Source organism: Protomyctophum bolini, assembly GCF_963924005.1.
Source record: "Protomyctophum bolini genome assembly, chromosome: 13".
NCBI lineage: Eukaryota > Metazoa > Chordata > Actinopteri > Myctophiformes > Myctophidae > Protomyctophum > Protomyctophum bolini.
Window position 1 is genome coordinate 43,948,888 of NC_137874.1, and position 27,974 is coordinate 43,976,861.

Sequence of the window (27,974 nt, forward strand, 5' to 3'; positions counted from 1 at the left end):
TCTAACATTACACCTATAGCTACATGTTTAAGCATTTATTTCATATTTACATGTCTTCTGTGGTCTCTAACATTACACCTATAGCTACATGTTTAAGCATTTATTTCATATTTACATGTCGTCTGTGGTCTCTAACATTACACCTATAGCTACATGTTTAAGCATTTATTTCATATTTACATGTCTTCTGTGGACTCTAACATTACACCTAGCTACATGTTTAAGCATTTATTTCATATTTACATGACTTCTGCGGTCTCTAACATTACACCTATAACTACATGTTTAAGCATTTATTTCATATTTACATGTCTTCTGTGGTCTCTAACATTACACCTAGCTACATGTTTAAGCATTTATTTCATATTTACATGTCTTCTGTGGACTCTAACATTACACCTATAGCTACATGTTTAAGCATTTATTTCATATTTACATGTCTTCTGTGGTCTCTAACATTACACCTATAGCTACATGTTTAAGCATTTATTTCATATTTACATGTCGTCTGAACTCATGCTTCCTTCATGCCTGAGTGTCCAAGTTGCTGCTAATCATTTCCAAACAATATTGACTCAAGCAGAGAATCCGGTGCACTTCTTCCCTCTTTGGAATTCTAACTTTATAACTAACTGGAATTTCTTGAGCTCCAACTTGTCGGTAAATGATTAATACATGTATGGTCAACATGTAGGTCACCTGACCATGCAGGTCATTCAGGTCACGGTTTCTCAACGGTCACAAGAACACTCACTCCGGTGCGTGCCCGTTTTTCCTCCCGGAAGTTTCCCCAGTGAGGGGGATAACTTTATTGCGAACGCAGTGAGCACTTACTATGAGACCTAGCAGATCATGTCTGTCTGTGTGTCTGTCTGTGTGTCTGTGTGTCTGTCCCGCTATCCAAATATGGAGTGTGTTGCATCAGCAATCACTCAGCTCCATATATGGGCACAAAAGGGGCCAGGTCCACTCAGCTCCATATATGGGCACAAAAGGGGCCAGGTCCACATATACAGTAACAGCGGGACAGACAGACAGACAGACAGACATGATCTGCAGGGTCTCAGCTGCGTTCGCTTCCCGCGTTTGCGCATCTTACTGGTAATATGCTATTGGCTGTTTGTATTCTTTTTGGAAAAATATGAAAAGATACTCCTGTGGAAAGGCTATATTATTTTACTTATATTGACCCTATAAACAATTTAGTATTATTTAGTATATTATGTAAGGTTTTGCCCACTCAAATGGTACCTCGTCAGATAATCCCCACATTATCCTACAACAACTTCTGTGAACAGACTTCACTGTATAGTAGCTTTTCATCAATTATATTTGTACTTAGGCTGTTCTGCTGTCATGAAAGTTTATAGTTAGAGAAATTCAAAATCCAGCCGTCTGCTGTCCAGCCTCTCCCACCCCTCACTGGGGAACATTCTGGGAGGAAAACCGAAACGGGGTGAGTCTTCTTGTATTCTTCTCAACTAGTGGAAAGAAAAATCAACAAATCTAAATAAATAAATGGTCAGGGACCACATGACACCTCCTCCCCCGTACTCTCAAGCAGGGAGGGAGGCACTGGGTCCCATTTTGTTAGGGATGCAGTCTGAAAATCTACCGAGTTTAAATTAAATTGGTGTGAAATCCTTGTTTGTGTTTCAGGAAGTGAAGTGGTGAAGACTGCATGTAATGTGACCAATCGTCTGACAGCTGTTCTGATGACATCAGTCCTTCAACATAATATGTCACATAATGACAGCAGGTATGTGACTTAACCCATTCTGAACGGGAACCCATTTTGGTGTCAGCATCATGTCATGCTTTAACTTTTGGAAAATAGCAGATCTACAAGCTCATAGCGCGCCACCGAGTGGCGCGCTACGAGCTTGTAGGTCTGCTATTTTTGAAAAATCGAAGAACGACTGACATTTTTTAGAATCTGATCTCGGGTCAGAATGGGTTAATCAGACCAGTGTGTGTCCAGTGGGAAACCTCGTATGAATCTGATCTCAGGTCAGAATGGGTTAATCAGACCAGTGTGTGTGTCCAGTGGGAAACCTCGTATGAATCTGATCTCAGGTCAGAATGGGTTAAAGGTGTAGTAGTGAAACCTTACGCATGCGCATGCCCTCTATCCACATTGCTCGACTGCAGTTTTCTTCCATCGGTGAAACGTCCCTTTTTAAGCAGGGCATAATCAATAGGGATTATTGGGTCATCATTGGGAAATCAATCCCCTGATCAATCAGGGTGATTGACTGGAAGTGGTTCGTTTCTCAATAATGTCCTGCCCCTTATTGATTATCAATAATGTCCTGCCCCTTATTGATTATCACAGGATGTCATTGCTTACGGTCAGGAAAGTATAATCCATAATAAATGTTAAACGCGGTTAAGCACCGTCCAGTGCAATGCTTGGCCTCGCACAGCAGGGGCTGTATTTTGCGTGTCTTAAGTACCAGGTCTTATTCCCTAACTTGAGTAAACTAAAGACCTGGAGGCGTGGTCAATGCCATTGTGGCTATTCTGAGTGGCCAAAGAGCATTGACCACGCCTCCAGGTCTTTAGTTTACTCAAGTTAGGGAATAAGACCTGGTATTTAAATACAGCCCCAGAGCTCCAAGGTTTGATGACATAGAATCAGGGCTGCACGATTATCAAACTATGACCTATTATTATAATATATTATTATTATTATTATTATTATGAAACTATGACCGATCTCCGATTTTCTGCAGGGTCAAATCTGCCGATACCAATTCTGACCCGTTCAGATATTATACAGCAGACCACAATGGAAACAAGCCTGTAGACCAGTGGTAACCAACCTTTTCAAGCCCAAGAGCCCATTTTATTCCCAATTGTAAGCCAAGATCTACCACTAAAACGTGTTAGAAAAAACACTTGTTTTTTTTGCTATTTCTGACAGGCTCAATGCATGTGCACACATCCACACAAAGACTAAAGCTTAAATTAGAATAAATAATTATAGTAAGTTATATTATCAATGTCAAATAATATTAAGACAAATTAGAAATTATTAGTATTAGAAATATTTTGTTTCTCATTTCAATGAATATTCACATTGGCAGATGTTCAAATGACATAGGCATAACATGACCATATATATTTGCACAGATATGGTGACATACTCTCAGGGTCAGCCCACCTTTAATGAGACTGCTGTGACTGCACTTTATCTGCAAGCGTTTTTAAATCTGGTTCATATTTAGTGATTGCCAGTCTGAGGGTGTCATTAAGATGTGAGTCAGTCATACGAGTTCTAAACTTGGATTTTATTATTTTCATTTGTGAAAAGGCCATTTCACATAAGTACGTGGAACCAAAGTAGGCATGCAGCTTCAGTGCACACGACACAATCAGCGGATACTTCTCTGCTCACAAGAGACCAAAATTCCTTCTCTTTAGCTCTGACCTGCAGGTAACAGTCACTTACTAATCCAATAATCTCCATTTAAATATCTGAAGTTAATGCAAACACATCCTGCATTTTATCGGACAGCAGTTCAATGACAGTAAAGAGGAGAGGGTTTGATACAAAAGCAGCTACTTGACTCATGCGTTGTACTTCAACAAGTTTTCATATTTCATATTTATCATATTTTTTGCTCTATGTGTGCGTGTGTACAGAATTCAAACTGTAGCATTGATTATTGTCACGGACAGAAGTCATTCTTTCCCTTTGCATATATGCCCTGGAGTGCACTCGCCTATTAGTTTGCATTGCAGACTGGTCTATTCAGAACGCGCCCTTAATTAAAAACCAAATGCAGCTGTGTATGTGGCTCTCAGCGTGCGGTGTCCCACTATTGACTGGCTGAAGTCTGTTTGAACTGCGCTGTGTCAGAGAAGTAACAGATAGAAGCCGCAAACGTTACCCCCAAACGATACCCCCCCTCACCTCTGTGCTGGAAATATAACGTCTGGGTTTCCGAGGCTACATCCATGCTGACGCATAAGTGACTGTCCTGTTTCTGGCTAAGCTTTACGCGCAGGGCACATGAACCTCTCCATCTCCAGTCAGTGCTGGTTGTTGTTTATTTGCATGGCTCAGAAAATGAGTAACAAACTAAAATGAGAACGTTGTTGGAGGAGGAGGAGGAGGAGGAGGAGGAGGAGGAGAATAATAATGTTATATTTCTTATTGTGTTCTCAGGCTGCTGTGCTGCGCTGCTGCTGCGCTGTGTGCCAACCACATCATCATCTTTTCATTTTGACATGATTCACATGAAATAATAATCCTGTACCGGCACCGCGTGTAGCGTTTGGTTTCATTAACGCGATCGTGACAAAATAGCCTACAGCTGCTGCTGCCAAAGATACCAAAGTTTGGACAGTGCTACGCAACATGGAAGTAACACTGACTCCAAGCCGTTTATAAATCAGTCAGTGAAGTCAACTTTTCACCGCCGTTTGGTCCCCCCCCCCAATCACAATCAGAAGCGTTTTCAAAGAGACGAGTAGGATATAAAGGCAGCCTGAAAGGCAAGCATTTGCATTCCAACGGGTCTGACACTTCGGGATCGACTTGAAAGGTTCCCGCGAACCCCTGCTTGGTTACCCCTGCTGTAGACGCTATAGGGGCTTATTGGCCCAAAGCCAGTTAATTAAGTATCGCATCAATCAATACATAGTCTATAGTCTTTTCCAAGTTCTGTTTTCACTACTGAATGAGAGGAGTACACACGTTTTAAATGTGGATTTATTTTATTTTATTTAATGCTTTAAAGCATTAAATTAAAAATAAATAAATTAAATAAGCTTTAATAATAGAGACAATACACCATAAATGAATAGTATTAAATACTGAAACCAGGAATAATCATTAGGGAAGGCGTATGCATGTGCTATGTGTACTATGTAAACTCTTCATTTTCATTTTCCAGCCATTCAGCTGCAAAAAAAAGGAAAATAATAATTGTAACAATATGAAATGAAAATTATGTAGCCTTGCCGAGCCATGAGTCCCATAGGGCAGGAGCCTATCTCCTGTTTCTGTAGTGTGAGGCAGCTTGATGTACAAGTACACCCCCTGAACATGACGCTAGTATGTCACAGGGAATTACACTTGATGCTGAGTGTCAAGCAGGGAGGCACTGGGTCCCATTTTTACAGTCTTTGGTATGACCCGGCCGGGGAATCGAACCCCAACCTCCCAGTCTCAGGGCGGACACTCTAACCACAAGGCCACTGAGCTATATCTAATATTAGATATAGATAATATAATCTAACCCAGATAATATTAGATTAGATAATTAGCAGGTTAACCCTGGAGAAGCCTCTGCTACGAGGAACTACGCAAATTGACGCAAACCAGACGTGACATCCCATAATATGTCCTGTCTGTATAATGTCACTGTGTCAATGTTTGACACCACGTCAGGAGAGGTTCAATGAGAAACACATCATACAGTATGAAAGGTTACAGTGTGCAGTTTCATAATAATATTATGAAACTGTTAGGATGAAAGTATAGGACGAAAGTAGGCCTAACGTCTGGTATATCCTGGCATGCACGTTTGTATAGGCCTACTTGAATAAAAGTCATAAAAAGGCCTACTTAAATTATACCAATTAAAACAAAGTGCAGAATGAATGAATGAATAACAACGCTCTCATCATTAACATCATTAACACCACAGATCCCCCATTACTATTCATGGTGAACCCCAACAGGTATGTTCGTACAAATACCTTAGGAGTAGTAATAGACCATCTATTGTCATGGAAAGATCAGATTGATTCAGTGTGTAAGAAAACAAAGTAAATTATCTACTAAACTTCCTTTGCTGTCTAAGATCCTCCTTCTTTTGTTTTTCACTTCTGTTATGAGTGTTCTTCAGTACTGTAGTACCACCTGGTCTGGATGTTTGTCTGCAGCCCTAAAGTCACAACTGCTGCAACAACTGCACATTTGTTCAAAGATTGTTGGACAACAACTTCAGAAACTTTATACATCCACATATGATATCATGCACATATTGTGTAAAGAACTGAAAATTGACCATGGCCCCCTTGTATATTAAACCACTGTCCCCGTGGTCACATATCTATGTGACCATATGAACTATGGCTTTCCAACGCTTGTAAAATCTCTTCTCTGGAATAAACACTAATTAGAACAAGAATTAGTTTCCTCTCGGTTGTTTATTTGGTCTATAATGTATATACTGATAGATAGATAAACTTGTATAGGGTTTAATTAAGTTAACGGCAACGTTTAGCCTGTAAAGTACATTGTGTGTTTGTTTACGTGGCTGTCATGTTGGAGATATGGCATAACGTTTAAGTGTTAACCCATTTTGACCGGAGATCAGATTAAAAAAAAGAAATCTGAAAAAGCTGTGTTTCTATGTCAGTCGTTCTTCGATTTTTTCAAAAATAGCAGACCTACAAGCTCGTAGCGCGCCACTCGGTGGCGCGCTATGAGCTTGTAGATCTGCTATTTTTCAATAGCTAAAGCATAACATAGTGCTAACACCAAAAAGGGTTCCCACCCAAAATGGGTTAAGAAAGATAACGGCAACGTTTAGCCTGTAAAGTGCATTGTGTGTTTGTTTACGTGGCTGTCATGACTGTCATGTTGGATAATATATGGCATAACGTTTAAGTGTTAATGTGACTAACGTGTGTTTATTTCACAGCTGTGTCAGCGTCCGGATTCTTCTGTTCCTCCTGCTGTTGGACTCAGGTGAGACCACAGACCATACATCAATGAACCACAGACCATACATCAATGAACCACAGACCATACATCAATGAACCACAGACCATACATCAATGAACCACAGACCATACATCAATGAACCACAGACCATACATCAATGAACCACAGACCATACATCAATGAACCACAGACCATACATCAATGAACCAATGAATCACAGACCATACACGATCAATGAATCAATTAATGACATCATAACAGTCTACAGCAGGGGTCTGCAACCTTTTTTAAATGAAGTGCCATGTTTTTATTTTCTAGATCGTCATTGTGCCATATCAACATTAATTAATTTTAATGACACCACGTGAAAAATTCATATTTTGCTTGTCCACAAATATAAAGTTTTTCCTTCTTTTTAAATATTTCTTTCACATTGTTATAATGATCATTAGAGTCAGGGCAATAACAGAGTTCAGTTTTAATGAATGTAGAATGCAGGATGTAATTTACACACAAATGTGAGGGACTTCATTTATTTGACTGCATTTTTTTTAATAGTTTATTTAAAACCAAAGATACACTCACACACTTGCCAGTGTGCCAGTGTTCAGTTCCTTTCCCCTCCATCAGGCGCCCCGGCTGGCCAGGGGGAGGCAGTTTAGAGACCAGGATTACTGCATGTTTTTTGCGAGGGTACCTACCCTAGGGGACACGGGGAGAACATGTCAGGGTACCTACCCTAGGGGACACGGGGAGAACATGTGAGGGTACCTACCCTAGGGGACACGGGGAGAACATGTGAGGGTACCTACCCTAGGGGACACGGGGAGAACATGTGAGGGTATACCTACCCTAGGGGACACGGGGAGAACATGTGAGGGTACCTACCCTAGGGGACACATGGAGAACATGTGAGGGTATACCTACCCATAGGGGACACAGGGAGAACATGTGAGGGTACCTACCCTAGGGGACACGGGGAGAACATGTGAGGATACCTACCCTAGGGGACATGGGGAGAACATGTGAGGGTACCTACCCTAGGGGACATGGGGAGAACATGTGAGGGTACCTACCCTAGGGGTAATATTACTTAATTGTAGTTAATTACTTTCTGTGGCTTATGTTCGTATTGTATTGATAATGTATTGATTTCTATAAAGTGGTTAATGGTGGCTCCAAATTTGAAATTACTACATTTAGGGGCAGCAGTGGCTCAGCGGTAGAGTGGCCGGTAGAGCCACTAGATGTTCGATCCCTGTGGGCTCACCCAGAGTTAGAGGTTCCCGGTTCCATCCCTGTGGGCTCCCCCAGAGTTAGTGTCTAAGTGTCCTTGAGCAAGACTCTGAACCCCTGATTGCTCCTGATGTGCAGGTTGGTGCCTTGCATGGTTTCCTCCACCATCGGTGTGTGAATGTGTGCATTTGCACAATCTACGGTATGTAAAGCGCGTTGGATAAAGGCGCTATATAAAATATAAATGCACCATTTACCATTCATTTAATAATAATACAACTTTATTTGTATAGCACCTTTCATGACATGAAATGCAGCTCAAAGTGCTTTACAGAGCAATTGAGAAAAAAAAGAAAAGCAAGGTATAAACATTAAAAATAAACAAGCAGTAATGCAATACAGTGAGGACATGAATAACAAAAAATTAAAGATCAATTAAAAGCAATGTTGTAGAAGTGGGTCTTGAGCTGAGCTTTAAAAATGTCTACAGAGGCTGCCTGTCGAAGGTACAGTGGGAGTTTGTTAAACTACAGAGGCTGCCTGTCGAAGGTACAGTGGGAGCTTGTTAAACTACAGAGGCTGCCTGTCGAAGGTACAGTGGGAGTTTGTTCCATGCCGACGGCCCGTAGAAGCAAAAAGCTGCTTCCCCGTATTTTTTTGTTGCCATTTCTTTAGGCAAAGCGAGCAGGCCAGCAGTGGAAGACCTTAGGGGGCGGTTTGGGACATATTTAGGCAGGCAGTCATGTAGGTAGGAAGGTGCGAGACCATTGAGAGCTTTATACACAAGTAAAATATTTTTTTAAATCAATCCTAAAAACAACCGGAAGCCAGTGCAGTGATGCCAAAACTGGAGTAACATGTTCTCTCATCTTAGTTCTAGTTAAAACTCTGGCTGCTGCATTTTGGACGAGTTGTAATCCAGTATGAGGATCTGGTATTATTATTATTATTTATTTAGACCTTGATGTATACTGTATGTCTCATGTGACAACACACTCGTTGATAACAGACACAACAAGACGATGTTCACAACGTTTTATTATTTATGAGTTTATGTTTGACTGTAACTCAGAGTACAGTCAAAATAACACTTTGTAGTCCAAAATTATATATATCACCTTGCGGTCTTGTGCCCATTCAGGTCCTGGGTATTCAATTCATAATCATGACGTGTGAGAAATGACGACAAAATTCAAACCATCATAAAAAAAAGTCATAATATTAATAATAGATAAAGATATGTCCAGGTTGGGGAAAAAGAAGAGAAGAGGGTTATACGTAACCTGACGCTGCCAGATGAGGGCGGTATTGCGGAAACATATTCCCCAACACAACACTCATCTGGGATCTCTGACAGAGTTGAGCCCTGAGTCAGATCTGCTTCGCACCGAACCAATCAGCGTGAGCTAAAGGCGGGATGCGGATGTGACGGTATATAGACACGTCGATATGACTGGTTGTGTTTGCACGCCCACACGGTGATAGACAGACGCTCCCATCCAATCATCTACCATGTATCTTGAAAAAAAGGAACAGCCCCGTCATCGAATTTGCTTCCGCGATCCCAGATCCAAATAAGCTGTGAAACAAATTTGTGTAGCAAGCTTTTTGGATCTGGCAGCGTCAGGTTAGGTTATACGGGTCAGCCTGCTGAAAGGTGGGTTGTCAGACCTGTTCTAAAGGACTCAGAGGGGGGGGGGGGGGTCTGACGGGGTCGGGGAATTCCAGTGTTTGTTTTGAGAGATCATTGTTATTACTTCCTGGCTGTGGTCCCTTTGTGAGGTAGTCAGTCAGGTATGTTGGTACAGAGTTTAGGTTTTTAGGTGTATTTATTTTAGCATGTAGTACAAAAAGATAGACAATAACATGCAATTCAAGGAAGGGAAGAAGCCCAGCTGGCCTATTTATTTGGAATCCTTTCCTGTATGGAAGAGGTCATTGGTTTAAACAGATTAAAAGTTCATTAAGAACAATTAATACAAAAGTCTACAAGTTGGCAAAGGGGAGCAGCTGTGCAATAAATAAATAAAAACACAGACTGCACAAAAAAACACAACACACAAAAGAAAATATAACGCATCAAAGTAAAACATGTACAGAGAGGAAGAAATAAGATATTTCTTTAGATGTTTTTTTTTAATATTGGCCTAAGGATAATGAGGATTTAATTCCATAGATGAGGGCCTCTAAAATTTAGAGGCCCTCATCTTTCTCTTTAAAGTTATTTGATGAGTGCTGTCATGTGTTTTTAAATTACTGACAGTAGCCTGGGTAAACCCCTCCTTGTCCAGCAGGGGGAGTGGGTTTACCCAGGCTATAGGTACAGGGGCATTGGAGGAGAAGCTGCATTTACTATTTTAAATCCCAGCTTGTATTTCTTACCTCTGTTTTCTACCCGGAGCCAAACATACACTAGGAAACGGGTCATCAATGGGGCCCCCAGGCCGAGAAGTAGTCGAATTACTTTGTTTTGGGAGGTTTGTGTTTGTCTTTAGTGACATATAGATGTTTGAGAAGCAGGAGGTGGAAGCAGAGTAAAAAAGAAAGAAAGAAAGGTACTATGTTTACCCTGCAGGGTAACTGGACTAAGGAAAGGAAAGGTACTATGTTTACCCTGCAGGGTAACTGGACTAAAGGAAAGTTACTATGTTTACCCAGGGTAATAAAGAAAGTTACTATGTTTACCCAGGGTAATAAAGAAAGTTACTATGTTTACCCAGGGTAACTGGACTAAGGAAAGGAAAGGTACTATGTTTACCCAGGGTAACTGGACTAAGGAAAGGAAAGGTACTATGTTTACCCAGGGTAACTGGACTAAGGAAAGGAAAGGTACTATGTTTACCCAGGGTAACTGGACTAAGGAAAGGAAAGGTACTATGTTTACCCAGGGTAACTGGACTAAGGAAAGGAAAGGTACTATGTTTACCCAGGGTAACTGGACTAAGGAAAGGAATGGTACTATGTTTACCCAGGGTAACTGGACTAAGGAAAGGAAAGGTACTATGTTTACCCAGGGTAACTGGACTAAGGAAAGGAAAGGTATTATGTTTACCCAGGGTAACTGGACTAAGGAAAGGAAAGGTACCATGTTTACCCAGGGTAACTGGACTAAGGAAAGGAAAGGTACTATGTTTACCCAGGGTATAACTGGACTAAGGAAAGGAAAGGTACTATGTTTACCCAGGGTAAACTGGACTAAGGAAAGGAAAGGTATTATGTTTACCCAGGGTAACTGGACTAAGGAAAGGAAAGGTACTATGTTTACCCTGCAGGGTAACTGGACTAAGGAAAGGAAAGGTACTATGTTTAGGGTAATTGGACTAAGCTCAATAACTTGTTCAAAGCAAGCAGAGTCAAAGCAAATACTGGACAACTCACCCCGGTGCTTGCCCGTTTTCACCAGTGAGGGGGATAACTTTGTAATATGCTATTGGCTGTTTGTATTCTTTTTGGAAAAAATATAAAAAGATACCCCTGTGGAAAGGCTATATTATTTTAGTTATATTGACCCTATAAACAATTTAGTATTCTTTAGTATATTATGTAAGGTTTTGCCCACTCAAATGGTACCTCGTCAGATAATCCCCACATTATCCTACAACAACTTCTGTGAACAGACTTCACTGTAGTAGCTTTTCATCAATTATATTTGTACTACAAAGTCCAGCCGTCTGCTGTCCAGCCTCTCCCACCCCTCACAGCATGGGGAAAAGTATGGGAGGAAAACAGAAACTGTGTGTGTGTGTGTGTGTGTGTGTGTGTGTGTGCGCGTGTGCGTGTGTGTGCAGTGTATGCTCAGGACCAGATCGGTGCGTATGCAGGTTCAGAGGTTCTGCTCAACTGTTCCTACGCCGCGTCGTCACCGAACTTCAACGTGTTCTGGCGCTACCGAGACACCTACAACCTGGTGGACATCATCAACGGCGGAGAGGACCTGTCGGACCAGGACCCGCGCTTCAGGGGCCGGGTCGTCACGTCTCCCGGGCGCTACGCAGCGGGGGACTTCTCTGTGCTTCTGAAGGACGTCCGTCTGAAGGACGCCGGGCCGTACAACTGTGATATCCCCAGGGTCTCCTACCAACACAAACTGCAGCTCACTGTCTCAGGTGTGTGTGTGTGCGTGTGTGCGTGTGTGTGTGTGTGTGTGTGTGTGTGTGTGTGTGTGTGTGTGTGTGTGTGTGTGTGTGTGTGTGTGTGTGTGTGTGTGTGTGTGTGTGTGTGTGTGTGTGTGCGCGCGTGTGCCTGTGCCTGTGTGTGTGTGTGTGTGTGTGTGTGCAAGCAGTGTTGGGAAAGTTCCTCTTTTTTAATGAACTCAATACAAAGACTGTTGACTGTGAGTGGACGACCCAATTAAGCATTACACTTGTTTATAACAGGGTCCACCATGTTCAATTCATCAAAACATTTAGAGACGTACAGATAGACACTTCTATATCGTTAAAGAACAGAACAGGAATTCATCATAAAGAACTAGTTTCGTTTACATTTCAACATTTTTAAAATTAACTCGTTCCGTTCATAGTTCATCATTCAAAATGTTGAACTAAAGTTCAGTTCTTTTTCATTTATTTTTTTTAATTTGTATTTTTAGTTATTGTGTTGCCCATAGCCATATCAAATAAATAAAAACTAAATTGACAACTTTTACAATATCTCCATTACCATTATCCAAATTAATTCCTTTTATATATATTTTTCTCTTGCAATGTGAAATGCCACCGAATACTTAATTATTTTCCATGTCTATTTAATGGGCACACTTGTGAAAGCTGCATGCTTTTATTGTGAAGGCAAAAGTTTCTGAATGTTCTCAGTTCTCAGAGGCTGCATCTCCGCATGCTGAAAATAGCTGATCTACAAGCTCACAACGCGGACGCGACGCGCTGTGAGCTTGTAGCGTGCTGCATGCATGATGCGCGCTCCAGTGACGGCAGAGAAAGATTAGTTAATTTGTGTCGGATAAGGACTTCACTTATTGGTGGGTTTTCGCTAGATATTAAAGGGCCACTTCACCACTTTTCAACCTACTGTATCTTCATATAATAGGCCCTCACTAATAATCATGAAAAAATGGCACGATTCTTTTCTACTCAGTCTGTGTCTCATAGGAGGGCTGTGGGCAGTTTAGAAACCGTCTTCCAGTGACATCATCATTAGGCAGATTATTTTTTTTAAACAAGATTTCTTTACAAAAATGTTTAGATTTTCATTATCGTGACAACGATGGCTTCCATTTTCACATTGCAACTATTCAGAACTTGAAAGCCTGCAGTTTCTATTAGCTTGTATTCCCCATCGATGATGTCACTGGAAGACGGTTTCTGAACTGCCCTCAGCCCTCCTATGAGACACAGAAAAGAATTGTGCCATTATTTTCATGATTATTAGTGAGGACCTATTATATGAAGATACATACTAGCACCGCATGGCACACAATGTACACCAAGGGAAATGGGCCTCCTATTTCAATACATGAACCCATTCTGACCTGAGATCAGATTCATACGAGGTTTCCACTGGACAACACACTGGTCTGATTAACCCATTCTGACCTGAGATCAGATTCTCTCAGTCGTTCTTCGATTTTTCAAAAACAGCAGACCTACAAGCTCGTAGCGCGCCATTCGGTGGCGCGCTATGAGCTTGTAGGTCTGCTATTTTTCAATAGCTAAAGCATAACATGATGCCAACACCAAAATGGGTTCCCGGTCAGAATGGGTTAAACAAGTCTGATTCATGAATCGCCCGAACTACAGCGGTCTGATTGAATCTGAATAATAGTTACATCATTAGAATAGCTTATTATTATTATTTTAATAAAGATTAAAACGCTATAGTTTGTGTTTGATCATGTTGAATAACAACAACTTCTAACTTTTTATAACTGTCTCTTGTGTTTTCAGTCAGACCCACAGATGGACCAACCACTGCTAAACCCAAGGTGACGTCGCCTCCTAGTGGAGACGGCGTGTCTGTGCAGAGAGGACACTCCTGCTGCGCTCTGCTGTCCATCATGCTGTCTGTAACCCTACTGGTGTCATGTGAATGATGTGAGACAGTGACAGAGAGAGTTCAGTTCTTTTTGGTTTTTAGTCCATGAGCCAGAGCTGCAAAATTGGTGGGCAAACTATACCCTATATTAAATTGTTTATAGGATCAATACAAGTACATTAATACATGATAACCCTTCCACAGTAGTAGCTTTTTCATATTTTCTATTACTTTGCATATTTTCCTACATAATGCCTCATTTGCATATTTAAAAATGTAGAATTTGTCTTTGTGTAAGTACTCAATTGGGGAAGTTTCATGGTGATAACAATCTAATATAGGTATGGTTTTGCTACTCAATTCATAATAACGTTTCAATTTTGGAGCTCTGGCTCATGGACTAAGAACCAAAAAGAACTGAACCGGTTCCCACTGGGAACCAACCGGTGGAAAAGAACTGAACCGGTTCCCACTGGGAACCAACCGGTGGAAAAGAACTGAACCGGTTCCCACTGGGAACCAACCGGTGGAAAAGAACTGAACCGGTTCCCACTGGGAACCAACCGGTGGAAAAGAACTGAACCGGTTCCCACTGGGAACCAACCGGTGGAAAAGAACTGAACCGGTTCCCACTGGGAACCAACCGGTGGAAAAGAACTGAACCGGTTCCCACTGGGAACCAACCGGTGGAAAAGAACTGAACCGGTTCCCACTGGGAACCAACCGGTGGAAAAGAACTGAACCGGTTCCTATTGGGAACCAACCGGTGGAAAAGGGGCCTGTGTGTCTGTGAGAGGACGCACTCACTGCTTCATCCTTCTGTCTGTAATCATACATGTCTGTCTGGGTACAGGCATAGTGTGTGTGTGTGTGTGTGTGTGTGTAAAGCAGGGCTGGACTGGGACACATATTCGGCCTGGTCATTTTCGCGTGAATTTGGCCCAGAACGGCCCACCACAACCAGCGCGCAGAGGCACAAACAAACAAACAAGCCCTAATAATATCACCACTTTTACAGAACAACATAAATGATACATAAACCAACAGACAACTAACTACACAGCCCTTTTGTAGAGGGTTTATTTGTCACTCACTGATACAGTAGGTACAGTGAAATAATCATGAAGGCAGAATGGCAGCACGCCCGGACCTTTCCTGGTGGCCTGCCTGTCAAAAAAATAATATATATATATCCCATTCTGAACGGGAACCCATTTTGGTGTCAGCATCATGTCATGCTTTAGCTATTGAAAAATAGCAGATCTACAAGCTCATAGCGCGCCACTCTGTGGCGCGCTATGAGCTTGTAGATCTGCTATTTTTTGAAAAATCCAAGAACGACTGACATTTTTAGAATCTGATCTCAGGTCAGAATGGGTTAATATCAGACCAGTGTGTTGTCCAGTGGAAACCTCGTGTGAATCTGATTTCAGGTCAGAATGGGATATATATATGCCGGTATACGACCTGTGGCCAGTCCAGCCCTGCATGGTGTAAAGGGAACACACCCCCAGCTCTCTGCTGTCCCTATAACGCTACGTACTGACTCCTACACGGTTTGTGTTTATATAACCACGCCCCCGGGGCAAGTTATACGTTTACTGAGGCTGTCTAGGGCGGCTGTCAATCACAGCGACTGGCCAATCACAGCGCATCGTCTGCACAACCCGCGTAGGGTTTGGTACGTCGCGTCCCTCACCCCCCCTCGCTCTCTGTGAGGAACTAAACACTTCCTGAAGCTGAGAGGCATTGAGGGTAGAGAGTCAGTGCTTTGATGTTTGTAGAAGAATAACTATTTATTTGCACTAACAGCAGCTTCCTAAAAAAAATGCCATTGACCCATGTTGTTGCATTAGGAACCAGTTAATACACATGCTGGTTTTGGCCCCATGTTGTTGCATTAGGAACCAGCTAAATACCCACACTGGTTTGTCAGCAGATTTAGATAAACGAGACTCATGTAGAATTAGCTTTTGTTTTTGTTCTTTTTAAAGAAGTTCCAGTTCTAATTTATTTAAATCTTTTTAGTTGTTGTTGTTTTCTGTAAAGCTTGTACATTTTCTACAGTTTACTTTAGAGGTGATTTTCTACAGTTTACTTTACTTTACTTTAGAGGTGATTTTCTACAGTTTACTTTACTTTACTTCAGAGGTGATTTTCTACAGTTTACTTTACTTTAGAGGTGATTTTCTACAGTTTACTTTACTTTACTTTAGAGGGGATGTTGCAGTAATTAAACCTAGATGTGTTAATGCGTGTTTTTGCAGTGCTTAACGGGTGATAATAAAAAAAAATATGGAACTGAGAACACTGACCATGAATGAAATAGAGACTTCATTATAACAGCAGGTTGTTGCTTACTTACATTCCACTCTGCATGTTTAACTTCCCGTTTGTGGCGGTGAGCAGTTACGTGGAACGGATACCACACACGTCTCAAACAGGATGTTAAAACCTAGAAAGATCTTTCAAATTCAATACAGTTTGTTTTGTGGTTATTGAGAAGGACCTTCCTTCAGTGGAGGCTGGCATGAGTCGCATGACTGACGTCAAACAGCTTTTAAAGAGGAAGATGTTTATTCACCGTCACACCTCAGATGTAGGTTATTTAGACAGTAGGGCAGCTGAGAGACAGACAGTGTAGTACAGACAGACAGACACTGTAGGAGACAGACAGTGTAGGAGAAAGACAGACAGTGTAGTACAGACACACAGACACTGTAGGAGACAGACAGTGTAGTACAGACACACAGACACTGTAGGAGACAGACAGTGTAGGAGAGAGACAGTGGTGTCTGAGCTGATCAACAACATGGAGAATCGCGTAAAGATGCTGCTGTTGTTGTTCTGTGGTGTTTTCGTGACCTCTGTCCACTCTGTGAAATGGACCGATGTGTCTGTGGAACTGGGACAAGACTCCATCCTCAACTGTTCCTTGGATAAGGAAGTCATCTGGAACATGAAGCTACTGGGAGGAGATCCTGTTCAGATCCTGAAAACATTCAGTAAAAAAACGAACGATGCTACACATTGCAATGATACTTTCAAAGCCAGGTACTCTGTGGAGCCAGGGCACCGTCTGGTCATTCACAACGTGACTGTAGAAGACATGACATTTTACTACTGCACTGATAAACTAAATAACACCACCGGTGAAATCATCCATCTCGTCTCTGGTGAGCATGACAATCTTCCTGACTTGAAAGTTAAATGGTCTTTTAATTGGTGCCTGCACTTCTATGAACTGGAACCATAGCCACCAAGATTAAAGAATGGTATTTTGACAATCAAATGCTAAATGATTGAGACTGGGAGAAAAAAAAACCCAAATCCTTCCATTTGGGGTTAAAGGGTCTGTTTATTTGCATCCACCTTTCAGCGGTCGTTGGATTCTCACTCCTATAACCTCATATCTCCAAAACGGTTTCCTTTTCATTACTATTTAAAATGTAAAGTTATCTGACATTGCAAAGCTTCTGAAAAAGATGTTCAGTGACACAACATTTTCACATAATTTCTCATAATTTTCTTTTTAAACATTTCAGCTGGTGTCCAACCAGACCCAACCAGTTCTGATCTGGTTCTGGTTGGTTCTGATCCAACCAGAACCCCCGAGAGTGAGAGTGATGCTCCCTTTTGGCCCAACGGTCATCTCACCTCGGTGTCTCTGGCTCTCAACGGCATTCTGATCACAGCTCTAGCAGCAGCAGGTCTGTATCTCTGTACTGTACTGTACTGTACTGTACTGTACTGTACTGTACTGTACTGTACTGTACTGTACTGTACTGTACTGTACTGTACTGTACGCACACGCATGCACACACTCCAGAAGGCCACTATAGAGCGTCGCAGTCCCTCCCCCTTAGAAGTGTCTATTTGTACGTCTCTAAAGCAGCTCAGTGGCCTTGTGGTTAGAGTGTCTGCCCTGAGACTGTGAGGTCGGGGTTCGATCCCCGGCCGGGTCATACCAAAGACTCTAAAAATGGGACCCAGTGCCTCCCTGCTTGACACTCAGCATCAAGGGTTGGATTGGGGGTGGGAAGTGAGGACGCTGGCGTCGACTGTTCGCCGCTTCACCTCCCAATGTATGAATGAATGAACCATTGTAAGCGCTTTGAGTAGGCACGTAGTGCATAGAAAAGCGCCATAAAAATGCAATTCATTATTAAATGTTTTGATGAATTGAACAATGTGGACCCTGTTGTAAACAAGTGTAATGCTTAATTGGGTCGTCCACTCACAGTTAACAGTCTCTGTATTGAGTTTGTGCTTGAAATGTTACTGTAATTCTACAAACTGTTAATACATATTTCAATCAATCAATCAATCTTTCAGAACGACGAGTGGCCCAGGAAATGAATCCCAATGCATTTTTCCTCATAGACATTTCAAAACGTATTTATTTAAAGACCTTTTTCAGCGTCGTACGAAGCCAACTCTTTGTCGTGATAAATCATGACAACAAACGCACACAATATTTTGGACCAAACAAATAATTACAAAGAAGAAAAAAAAGTGTTGTAACCTGCCGTTCTTTTCTACTTTCTAATTCTGGACTGCGACACACTGTAGTTCCACTCTCACTCCAGTCAGGCACAAACCTCTTATCTGCTTATCGTAATGAATGTCCTACGTTGTCATTCTATGTCACACAAAAGGAGAGAACATAATAGCCGATCTACAAGCTCAAAACGTGTTGTGGATGTGCTGCTTTTTTGCTATTCTTTTAAATTGGAATCCTGATTTATTTTTGATATTTTGTAAATTATTTTTATAGAATCCTGAGAAGTAAGATTTTGTATTTAATTTCAAATGCATTTAGTTATAATAAATAATATGAAAATCACACCCGTGTGACGTGAGGGGCGCTAATATATTAAAGTCAAACACAAACATTAAACGCCTTTAACAATAAAAAAGACAACATGACGTAATGAGGCACATTATGATGTACATTTTCCCTTCATTGTCAATGGCGTTTTTTTTAAACGCGGGCTAGCACCCCTCAACAATTGAATGCCACAGACGAAAAACAGTCTAAGTCCACACTATTGATCCATAATGTAAAAATGATAGATACGGGTTCAGGACAACGAGGCCTTTTCGTGGAGGGGTCAGAATTAAATTTGGACTTAGACTGTTTTTCGTCTGTGGTACTCAATTAATCTCTAATAAAAGTCCAAACAATCTCATATCAAACAATTTGAACTTAAGGTCAAATTTGAATGAAACCTGGTGAAGGAATTTACTTTAAAAAAGAATGATGGCCAAACTCTCCATTATGCCCCAAAACACACTGCCCTCACAGCCCTGTGGTTCTGTAACTCTGAGAGTGTACAAATGGAACCAAATGGACCCTTATGGTTCTGTAACTCTGAGAGTGTACAAATGGAACCAAATGGACCCTTATGGTTCTGTGACTCTGAGAGTGTACAAATGGAACCAAATGGACCCTTATGGGTCTGTGACTGAGAGTGTACAAATGGAACCAAATGGACCCTTATGGGTCTGTAACTCTGAGAGTGTACAAATGGAACCAAATGGACCCTTACGGGTCTGTGACTCTGAGAGTGTACAAATGGAACCAAATGGACCCTTACGGGTCTGTGACTCTGAGAGTGTACAAATGGAACCAAATGGACCCTTACGGGTCTGTGACTCTGAGAGTGTACAAATGGAACCAAATGGACCCTTATGGGTCTGTAACTCTGAGAGTGTACAAATGGAACCAAATGGACCCTTACGGGTCTGTGACTCTGAGAGTGTACAAATGGAACCAAATGGACCCTTACGGGTCTGTAACTCTGAGAGTGTACAAATGGAACCAAATGGACCCTTATGGGTCTGTGACTCTGAGAGTGTACAAATGGAACCAAATGGACCCTTATGGGTCTGTGACTCTGAGAGTGTACAAATGGAACCAAATGGACCCTTATGGGTCTGTGACTCTGAGAGTGTACAAATGGAACCAAATGGACCCTTATGGGTCTGTGACTCTGAGAGTGTACAAATGGAACCAAATGGACCCTTACGGGTCTGTGACTCTGAGAGTGTACAAATGGAACCAAATGGACCCTTATGGGTCTGTGACTCTGAGAGTGTACAAATGGAACCAAATGGACCCTTATGGGTCTGTGACTCTGAGAGTGTACAAATGGAACCAAATGGACCCTTATGGGTCTGTGACTCTGAGAGTGTACAAATGGAACCAAATGGACCCTTATGGGTCTGTGACTCTGAGAGTGTACAAATGGAACCAAATGGACCCTTATGGGTCTGTGACTCTGAGAGTGTACAAATGGAACCAAATGGACCCTTATGGGTCTGTGACTCTGAGAGTGTACAAATGGAACCAAATGGACCCTTATGGGTCTGTGACTCTGAGAGTGTACAAATGGAACCAAATGGACCCTTATGGGTCTGTGACTCTGAGAGTGTACAAATGGAACCAAATGGACCCTTATGGGTCTGTGACTCTGAGAGTGTACAAATGGAACCAAATGGACCCTTATGGGTCTGTGACTCTGAGAGTGTACAAATGGAACCAAATGGACCCTTATGGGTCTGTGACTCTGAGAGTGTACAAATGGAACCAAATGGACCCTTATGGGTCTGTAACTCTGAGAGTGTACAAATGGAACCAAATGGACCCTTATGGGTCTGTAACTCTGAGAGTGTACAAATGGAACCAAATGGACCCTTATGGGTCTGTGACTCTGAGAGTGTACAAATGGAACCAAATGGACCCTTATGGGTCTGTGACTCTGAGAGTGTACAAATGGAACCAAATGGACCCTTATGGGTCTGTGACTCTGAGAGTGTACAAATGGAACCAAATCGGGGTCCATTTGGTTCCATTTGTACACTCTCAGAGTTACATTAACATTTAATAATAATAATAGCTCAGATTTATATAGCGCTTTTATAAATACCCAAAGCGCTTTACAAGGGAACACTAGGAACAGACTTTATTAAGAGAAAAGTAAAATTGATTTTACAATATAAATTGGGGGTCCCAGAGATAGAAATGACATTAAATGGGGGGTCCGTAGAACTAATGCATGTCAAACTGGGGGGTCCTTGAAATTAAACGGGTTGAGAATCACTGCTAGAGCTGGGGGGAAAAAAACCCTTCTCTTATGGGAGTCCCTGGGGGTCATCTCTTATGGGAGTCCCTGACATATCTTTTTCCAACGGGGGTCTGCGGGGCTAATTAGTGTTGTGTATTTAATTGTGTTTGTTTGAAGGTTTTTATTCATGTCCTTGTTTGTGTTTTTTTGCAGGTTGTTGTTTAGCAGCTCGCCGTCGCAACAGACCCCGTCTCCCTGCAGGCGATGACCTTTCACCTCTCACCCCTGACCCACCTGGAAACCCCGCCCCCGCTCTGGTCAGTAGTTAGTCTTGTTTGTCGTGTGTGTATGTAGCGGAGTGTGCAACGACGCGCTGTTTGATTGGCCAGTGCAGACACCCCCCTGTGATTGGCCAGTAGCCACTTTGAGTCGGCTAAGCGAACTTCGCAACGTTCGACGCGGAAACTCGCTCGCTCGGTGGCGTCTGTCGTGGCTCAAGTTCGCTTGAGACGGCGCGCCTCGGCCGCGGTCCAGTCCATACATGGGCAACTGGCGGCCCGGGGGCCACATGTGGCCCCCACCTTCACTTAATGTGGCCCTCAGGTTAATGTCACAATAGAGCGTCGCAGTCCCGCCCCCTTTCATGACGACGCCAGGCCCAGGAAATGAATCCCAATGCATTTTTAGTTTTTTTACCTCATAGGCCTTTCAAAACGTATTTATTTAAAGACCTTCGCCAACTCTTGTCGTGACAAATCATGACAACACACAAATAATTACAAAGAAGAAAAACAAAAAAAAAAGTGTTGTAACCTGCCGTTTTTTTTCTTTGTTTGGCCCAAAACATTGTGTTTGTTGTCATGATTTGTCACGATCTGAGAGTTGTCTTTGGTCCGCGGCGTATAAACGTCTTTAAATAAATACTTTCTGAAAAGTCTATGAGGGAAAATTAACGGGGATTTATTTTCCGGGTCTCTCGAGGGGGCGGGACTGCGACGCTCTATATACTGATAGCAAATTTATAGCAAGAAACATAATTCAGGATTTCAATTCAAATATAGCAAAGAAATAGCTGATCTACAAGCTTGCAGATCGGCAATTTTTTCTACGACAGTAATATGCAATGTGGCCCCTCTATTACTATTACTTTAATTATATTTTATTTTTTATTTTTTTGCACTCGCTGCATAGGACATAGAATCTTCATATTGTGCTACATTATATTAAGGGATTTCAAAGCCGTAATGAGGTTGTGAGGTTTTCAAGGTTTCAATGTTTAATGTTTTGTCCTGTCCATGTTATAGTTGTAATTTGTTTTGTTTTACTGTTTGTGTTGGGAGCCCCTCGAAAACGAGACGGTACATCTCAAGGCGTCTTTTTCCTAATAAAGAAACTTTAATCATCATTACTAGTACTACTAACCAATGCTACAGCTAGAACTAGTACTCTCACCACTCCTAATGCTAAAACTACAACCAGTACTATTTACTTTATTATTATTATTTATATTAAAACCAGTACTCTCACCACTCCTACTACTAATGCTAAAACTACAACCAGTACTATATTTACTGCTACTATATATTCATTTATATGTTTATGTCCTTCTGTGTATGTGTTTCAGTATGAGGAAATCCCCATCCATAACGTGCAGTCCCCGAGATCACCTGGCGGTGGCGCTGTCGCAGTGTCCGTGTCCCCCCCCGCTGGTCCTGGTCTTGGTTCTGGTTCTGGTTCTGATGAATGTGTTTACTCCAAAGCCCAGCTTCCTGTCCGTGCACCTCCACCTCCTCCGCAGTGAGGACCTGTTCATGCTCCACTTTTAGGTGATAAGGTGACCACCCTGTTCATAGTCCAGTTTAAATGCCTGTTCAATGCTGAGGTGGTGAGGTGACCACCGCTCCGGTGGTGAGGTGACCACCGCTCCGGTGGTGAGGTGACTACCGCTCCGGTGGTCACCTCACAACCGGAGCGGTGGTCACCTCACCACCGCTCCGGTGGTGAGGTGACTACCGCTCCGGTGGTGAGGCGACCACCGCTCTGGTGGTGAGGTGACCACCGCTCCGGTGGTGAGGTGACTACCGCTCCGGTGGTCACCTCACCACCTCAGCGGTGGTCACCTCACCACCGGAGCGGTGGTCGCCTCACCACCGGAGCGGTGGAGAGGTGACCACCGCTCCGGTTGTCACATCACCACCGCTCCGGTGGTGAGGTGACCAAAAAAACAGACTATGAATAACGCTTTAGGCTCTTTCATGGTCTGGATTTTCGGTGATAAGGTCTTATCACCTAAAACTGGACTATGAATAGGCCTTGAGTGACGTCGCGTTGTAGTTTCCGGTGGACTATGAATAGGCCTTGAGTGATGTCACGTTGTAGTTCTTGGTGGTCATCTTATCACCTAAAACTGGACTATGCAACACCTCCACCTCCAGAACAGTGACCTACTGTTCATCTTTTTTACCCCCCTGGTTTTCAACCAGTGTTGTTTTTGGCAGCAAATTTCTATTTTAGTTTAGTCATAGTCTTTGGACTGAAACTTCATTTAGTTTTAGTCACCTGGAATGTCTTAGTGTTAGTCTAGTTTTAGTCGACTAAATCTACAGTTGATTCAGTCGACTAAAATGTATTTTGACGTCGTAATGAGTGTTTTTACACTTGCTGAAAATAGCCGATCTACACGCGTTGTGAGTTTGTAGATCGGCTATTTTCAACATGTAACCAAGTGTAAAATGACTTATACTGGATCTCTTGTCCACTAGTCCCTTCCTAACATTTTAGTCTAGTTTTTTTATTTGTCGACGAAATTGTCAGTATATTTAGTCTTATAGTTTTAGTCGTCGTAGCTTAGTTTTCATTTAGTTTCCATTTGTTTTTGTCAGTGAAAAAAGGTAGTCGACGAACATTTTTCGTCTTAGTTTTAGTCGACGAAAACAACCCTGTTTTCAACCCTGTTACGTACACATGGTACGGAGGTGTGATGTCATATTGTAGTTCTAGTAAAAACAGAGAGATGTGTTGTGTGAGCGCTGACCACTGCGGTGTGATGTCATATTGTAGTTCTAGTAAAAACAGAGAGATGTGTTGTGTGAGCGCTGACCACCGCGGTGTGATGTCATATTGTAGTTCTAGTAAAAACAGAGAGATGTGTTGTGTGAGCGCTGACCACCGCGGTGTGATGTCATATTGTAGTTTTCGGTGGTCACCTCTTCACCCTAAAGAGAAACTGTCTTCCAGTGACATCATCATTAGGCAGATTTTTTTTAAACAAGATTTTTTTGTCGTCGTGAGAACGATGGCTTCCATTTTCCCATTGCAACTTATCAGAACTACACAGCCTGCGGTTTCTATTAGCTTGTATTCCCCATCGATGATGTCACTGGAAGACGGTTTCTGAACTGCCCACAGCCCTCCTATGAGACACAGACCGAGTAGAAAAAGATTGCGCCATTTTTTTCATGATTATTAGTGAGGACCTATTATATGAAGATAGGTTGAAAAGTGTTGAAGTGGTCCTTTAATTAAACGTGACTATGTTCAGTCCTTTTGAATGCCTTAAACATGACTGTTTTCAGACTATGTGGTTGTTATTCATGTCCTCACTGTATTGTCGTATTTAATTTTAATTAATTTTCTTTCTTTATTGCTCTTAATTGTGCTGCTATACAAATAAAGTTCTTATTATTAATATTATTATTGTTGTTATTAACTATGATCTGATGCTAGATAAACGCTGTTTCCACAGATGATTAATTATACCCTTACAGGTCATTAATCAATATTGTGTTTAGAACTATCAAATTAACTAATTCACAGGGGAGTGCAAGGCCATATGTAATACTGCTCTGTGTGTGTGTGTGTGTGTGTGTGTGTGTGTGTGTGTGTGTGTGTGTGTGTGCGCTCATGTGCTTCACAGTGCGTGTGCGCAATGCATGCATGTGTCATATAGCAATAATTATAGCATAATGCATCAGTTGACTGATAATGTCATTTGAACGGTTTGATTATAAATGACATTAGATCTAAAATAAATTGGGTCATCATGTAATCTTCATTAGGACAAAGCAGGTGTGTGTGTGTGTGTGTGTGTGTGTGTGTGTGAGATAAACATAGCCTGCTGTGGGCTATGTGGTGATGTAATGCAGCTCTGAATAGCCATACTTATCATAGCCTGCCCTACCGTATTTAGTTATTTGCATGCTTAAATAAATAAATAAATGGTAAAAGGTGCATTTATATAGAGCTTTTATTGAAAGGGCTATATAAATGTAGATTACGTATAAGATTGTGCATTACATTACAATTTACAATTTAGTCATTTATCAGACACTCTTAATCCAGAGCGATTTACATTAAGTAAGAACAAAAAAGCATGGGAATACATCACATAAACAGTAGTTATCATGAAGCATGCGTAAGCTAAGAACGTAACAGTGGAATATTTATATAATTAAACTATACATAGATATATACTATACTATGCTATACATATATACTATACTATGCTATACATACTATGAAGTGCTATGACTACATACAATGCAATTATAGTGCTGTCTACATAACATGCTATAAGTCTGTATCAAATGCTATCCAAGTCTACACAAAGTGCTATCTAAGGGGGTTAGGGTAAGTAACATTCACCCATACACACCTACACACACACACACACACACACACACACACACCTTTACATATATTGTGCATTACATTCACACACCGATGGTGGAGGAAACCATGCAAGACACCAACCTGCACATCAGGAGCAATCAGGGGTTCAGAGTCTTGCTCAAGGACACTTGGACACTAACTCTGGGGGAGGAGCCCACAGGGATGGAACCCCCACCTCCCCCGCTGGGACCTCCTCCTCCAGACAGACAGACAGACAGACAGACAGACAGACAGAGACATATAGAGAGAGAACTTGTGTGAACTCAGATGATGTGCAGCATTAGTAACAGCTACAGCAGCAGCCAGGCCATGTAACAACGTTTCATACTAATTATTCATCATAAACACTTTCTTCTGTTTTCAGAATGTCATGAGAGGATCGGAACAACAACTAATTATTCATCATAAACACTTTCTGCTGTTTTGAGAATGTCATGAGAAGAGAAACAACAGCTTGACCTTTCTGGGATTCTTGTGTTGTTTGTGTTGTTTTGCCTTAGTTCCTGCCTTTATTGATGTAGTCACAGAATATTTGAGCACGGTGACTGATAACAAAGTCAGAAAAACATTAACAATGTACAGACTCAGCGAGCACAGCCTGGCCATCGAGAAAGGCAGACATAGACAAACCTGGCTGTCCAGAGAGGACAGACTGTGTCCTCACTGCCCAGAGAGGACAGACTGTGTTCTCACTGTGAGGACAGACTGTGTCCTCACTGCCCAGACAGGACAGACTGTGTTCTCACTGTGAGGACAGACTGTGTCCTCACTGCCCAGAGAGGACAGACTGTGTTCTCACTGTGAGGACAGACTGTGTCCTCACTGTCCAGAGAGGACAGACTGTGTTCTCACTGTGAGGACAGACTGTGTCCTCACTGCCCAGACAGGACAGACTGTGTTCTCACTGTGAGGACAGACTGTGTCCTCACTGCCCAGAGAGGACAGACTGTGTTCTCACTGAAGGAGTGGTGGAGACAGCGAGCTCCACTTCTTGACTGCGTGTGAACAATATGAACATATTAGAGAAGAATAGGTACTACCGTAAATTCACAGAAATAACAAAAACAAGGATACAGTTTATACAGCCTGACATTATAATGTATGTTGGTTATTAGTGAGAAAACAATGTCTTTGTCTTTACTGGTGCCAGGGGAACCCTCAGAATAATATTTTGGGGTGAAAGCGCATGCACTGATCTAAAGTATACAGCCTGGATACAAATGATAAATAAATGTGTATAAAAGTTAAAAATCACACCCGTGTGAAGTGAGGGGCACTAATATATTAAAGTCCATTAGGTGATGTAATGGTGATGCAAAACAAACTGTGACAAAACAAACATTAAATTATTGAATTATTTAATGTTTGTGTGTTGGGGACAAGATGACGTACATTTTATCTTCATTGTCAGTGGCGTTTTTAAAACAAACATTGAACTGAAAACAAACATTAACCCTGTGTAGTGTGTATATGCCCTCAAAAACTAAAACATATCAAAATAAATTGTAGCCTACCAACATCAACATATGTATATGTATATATATATATATATATATATATATATATACATATACATATACATATACATACATTTATTTTGTATATATTATAGGGCCTGTCCTATATGGCCAATTAAGTGGCCATAATTATAGACATTTTCGTGACATCTTCATATGATCGTAATAATTCATAAATCATAATTACATCTTGATTTAATAGCGCATAATACATAATCCATCCACGGTGATTGACAGCTCCGTCCTGTCACTCAACTGAGATGAACTTCCTAAGTTCTCCAACAACCGTTTCTTTATTTAGCAACCGGAAGCTCTTCCGGAGCCGTTTGACATGACACGCTTGCCCTCCCGGCCAATAGCAAGTTCCCATGTTACCGCGGCTCCCAGCAAGCCGCCACGCCATTGGCCGGACCGGAGGGAAGGGGCGGGACCAACACCACGGGGGCTGGCAAAGGCAAGCCTTGGCATTAAGTGGATTTAGAGAGAGAGGGAGAGAGAGTGGTAGAGAGACATAGACAGTACACACACTCACAGAGAGAGAGAGAGAGAGAGAGAGAGAGAGAGGGAGAGAGGGGTAGAGAGACCCAGGCACACACACACTCACACACACAGAGAGAGAGAGAGAGAGAGAGAGAGAGAGTGGTAGAGAGAGGTAGAGGCTGGCTGGTTGGGGGGGTTAAGGGTTTGTTTGGGAAGGAATAACTCACAAGGAGGAAGGAGAGGAGACGCTTTATCGATTCTTCGGGTCGATAATAACTCGAAAGGTATGGATTTACGTTGACGTTTATAAAGTGTGCGTGTGTG

At 41.9% G+C, this 27,974-nt stretch overlaps 3 protein-coding genes across 7 annotated transcripts in view; all 3 read left to right on the forward strand.

Annotated features, from left to right (window-relative positions):
* Positions 1 to 15,156, forward strand: part of LOC308327115 (CD276 antigen homolog) — a 59,138-nt gene extending 43,982 nt beyond the window's left edge. For 2 of the 5 annotated variants that reach the window (XM_080780285.1, XM_080780284.1), the window contains exon 4: positions 13,825 to 15,156. In XM_080780285.1, coding sequence (XP_080636411.1) covers positions 13,825 to 13,970 — 146 coding nt within the window. In that variant the 3' untranslated portion in view covers positions 13,971 to 15,156. Of the gene's footprint in view, positions 1 to 1,659; positions 1,760 to 6,662; positions 6,710 to 11,709; positions 12,028 to 13,824 lie in introns of all 5 variants that reach the window. The other 3 variants (XM_080780287.1, XM_080780288.1, XM_080780286.1) reach the window with 3 other exon arrangements.
* Positions 15,157 to 15,232: 76 nt separating this feature from the next.
* Positions 15,233 to 22,859, forward strand: LOC308327170 (uncharacterized protein). Its single transcript, XM_080780385.1, has 4 exons — positions 15,233 to 17,088; positions 17,458 to 17,622; positions 21,196 to 21,299; positions 22,607 to 22,859. Exons 1-4 carry the CDS (start codon positions 16,725 to 16,727, stop codon positions 22,781 to 22,783), a joined length of 810 nt encoding a protein of 269 aa, XP_080636511.1. The 5' UTR covers positions 15,233 to 16,724; the 3' UTR covers positions 22,784 to 22,859.
* Positions 22,860 to 27,807: 4,948 nt separating this feature from the next.
* Positions 27,808 to 27,974, forward strand: part of klhl13 (kelch-like family member 13) — a 45,220-nt gene continuing 45,053 nt past the window's right edge. The window contains exon 1 of the mRNA XM_080779974.1: positions 27,808 to 27,934. The gene's annotated coding sequence lies outside the window, so the exon portion shown is untranslated. The remainder of the gene's footprint in view (positions 27,935 to 27,974) is intronic.